This window comes from Cyprinodon variegatus, unplaced genomic scaffold, assembly GCF_000732505.1.
Source record: "Cyprinodon variegatus isolate N-32 unplaced genomic scaffold, C_variegatus-1.0 Scaffold32, whole genome shotgun sequence".
In the NCBI taxonomy this organism is placed as follows: Eukaryota; Metazoa; Chordata; class Actinopteri; order Cyprinodontiformes; family Cyprinodontidae; genus Cyprinodon; species Cyprinodon variegatus.
This window is the reverse complement of record NW_015150485.1, coordinates 211,922-214,098: the sequence shown is the minus strand read 5'-3', so window position 1 is coordinate 214,098 and position 2,177 is coordinate 211,922. Positions and strand designations below refer to the sequence as shown.

At 44.7% G+C, this 2,177-nt stretch overlaps 1 protein-coding gene across 1 annotated transcript in view; it reads right to left on the bottom strand.

Moving 5' to 3' along the window:
- Positions 1-2,177, bottom strand: part of LOC107102465 (hamartin-like) — a 41,681-nt gene that overhangs the window by 14,163 nt on the left and 25,341 nt on the right. Inside the window, exon 14 of the mRNA XM_015401790.1 lies at positions 458-1,100. Coding sequence (XP_015257276.1) covers positions 458-1,100 — 643 coding nt within the window. The remainder of the gene's footprint in view (positions 1-457; positions 1,101-2,177) is intronic.

The window sequence follows — 2,177 nt, the reverse complement described above, 5'->3', positions numbered from 1 at the left end:
ATCACCAACATCGGCCAATCAGCAAACCAGTATTTGCGGAGCAAATCCATCTGGCGGAGTCAGGTTAGTGAATGTTGCCTTGAATTTAAAAGAAACTCCTGAAATGAATCTGAAATGCTGGTCCAAGGTGTCATAGTTCTGGAAGTCATAGTTAAAGCGCCCCCTGGTGGCTAAATGTTACATAGTGTTACTTTAAATGCAAATCAATTACTTGATTTCCAATCCCAACAGACAGAAAAAAGCACAAAGAATGGAAATCCAGAAAATAAAAAAAATTCTGAGTTAGTTTGTGGTAACAGGTTATGAAATGTCAATTAGCTCTGTTAAATCTGAGAGTAGAATCCTGTAAAAGCCTAAAAGGTTAGTCTTCTACAGCTTTAAAAACACAAAAAAATGTTAATTTAACGATTCACTATGAAGCATGAAAGGACAGCTGAGTCAAAGCAGAACCTCTCACCTCTTGAGAACTTTATCATGGGAGTCACTCCCCTGCTGAACAAGGCGATCCAGCACCTCCAGTGGTGAAGCAGACACCACCCCTTCCTCCTCCCCATCCTCCAGACCCTCTTCCTGCTGCAGCAGCCTCTCCATCGCCACCTTGTGGACCGCCTCCGACGTTTTCTGGCCCACAAACAGCGAGGCGGCCCTCGGCAGGGCCAAGGCGAACAAGGACTCGTAGGGCAACGGCGCCGGCGTCTTGCTGCATGGGCTCGGTGAGAACATCTCGAACTTGCCCACTTCATCGTCGGGGCCTGAGGGGCTCCTGTGCAGGTGGTGATCGATGGGGGTGAAACCGGACTGAAAGGACCAGGACTGCTCGATGGCGGAGCTCCGGCTTTCACCGCCTGCTGCTGCTACTCTTTCGCTACCGACGCCAGTGCTGCTGCTTGCGGCGTTCTCGGCTCTGTCTGGTGTCGATGCAGCGTAACGGGCCTCTATGACTGCTCCTAATGGGTGGGCATTGGTGGAGGGCGTCTGGTTTTGCGTTTGGCGGCCTGTGAGGGTCTCAGTGGTATGAAAGAAAGGGGAGTCATAGCCCCTCAGCCCTGGGAGCTCCTGCTTATCTTCAGTGAGTTTCATCAGCTCCTCTGTGATGGCAGCTGAAGCAGAGACACATGAAGATGGTTATTATGCATAACTGGACTCATGAGAGCCATACTGGTCAAACAGATAAAAAGAACATTTCTGTCCATTTATAATAGCAACTTTCACAGATACATACCAGAAAGCACACAGAGATGATCTGGCATCATATAAAACTACAGAAAAATGGAGCCTGACACTAATGCCATGTCCACACCTAATGCTATTTTAGCAGCAAAAAAAGCTTCTGCTTCCTTAATGATTGATGCTTTTACACATTAAGGTCTTACGAGCATCAAGAGCATCTTTGTTGCAGAGAGCGACTTTGCTATATTTGCTGTGATAAGCTGGTAAAATGTAGTTTTAATTTGTTTTAAGTGAGAAAGTTCACCTTAAAACATCGTCTGTGCAGCAGTGTTAATTTCGTCAACAAGGACGATGATGAAAATATTTAATTAACTCCCCTTTTTCCCGTGACTATGACGAGACGATGACGCACAAAAATTGTTTCCAGAAAATAAAAATATGACAAGAATAAAAAATGATTCTCGTCAACAAGACTAAGACCAGACGAAATTTACAAGCCACGGACGAATGGACATTCAAAAATTTAATTGTTTATAACTAATTTGTAATTGTTAATATAAGGGTTTCTTTAACTTCATAGAAGACTACGCATTGTTGCTGTCCCTACATGGCGCCTGTTCCACAGTGCCTCGCACCGCTTAGTCAGTAGTAGCAGAGGGCTTATACTGGTCACAGCTAGTAGTTAACCATGGCTAGCTCAACTTCGCAGTCATGGCGTCGGGCACGGATACCGGTGTGCGGTTTGTTGGAGGAGCGCAGGCGGAAACAACGCCTGGATGTATGGAGAAGTTTTATTCTGCACAGTGTTATACAAATAAAATAGAGAAAAATGTGTGGAGAATTTTTATTCTGTACAGTGTGATAAGTTAAAAAGAGAAGCTGTGTGCGGAGAAGTACTATTATTTACAGTGTTGACTAAAACTGTGTTTTTCAACCCATGTATTCAAGGCACACTGCCCTGCATGTTTTAGATGTTTCCCAGCTTCCACACACCTGTTATCAATTGA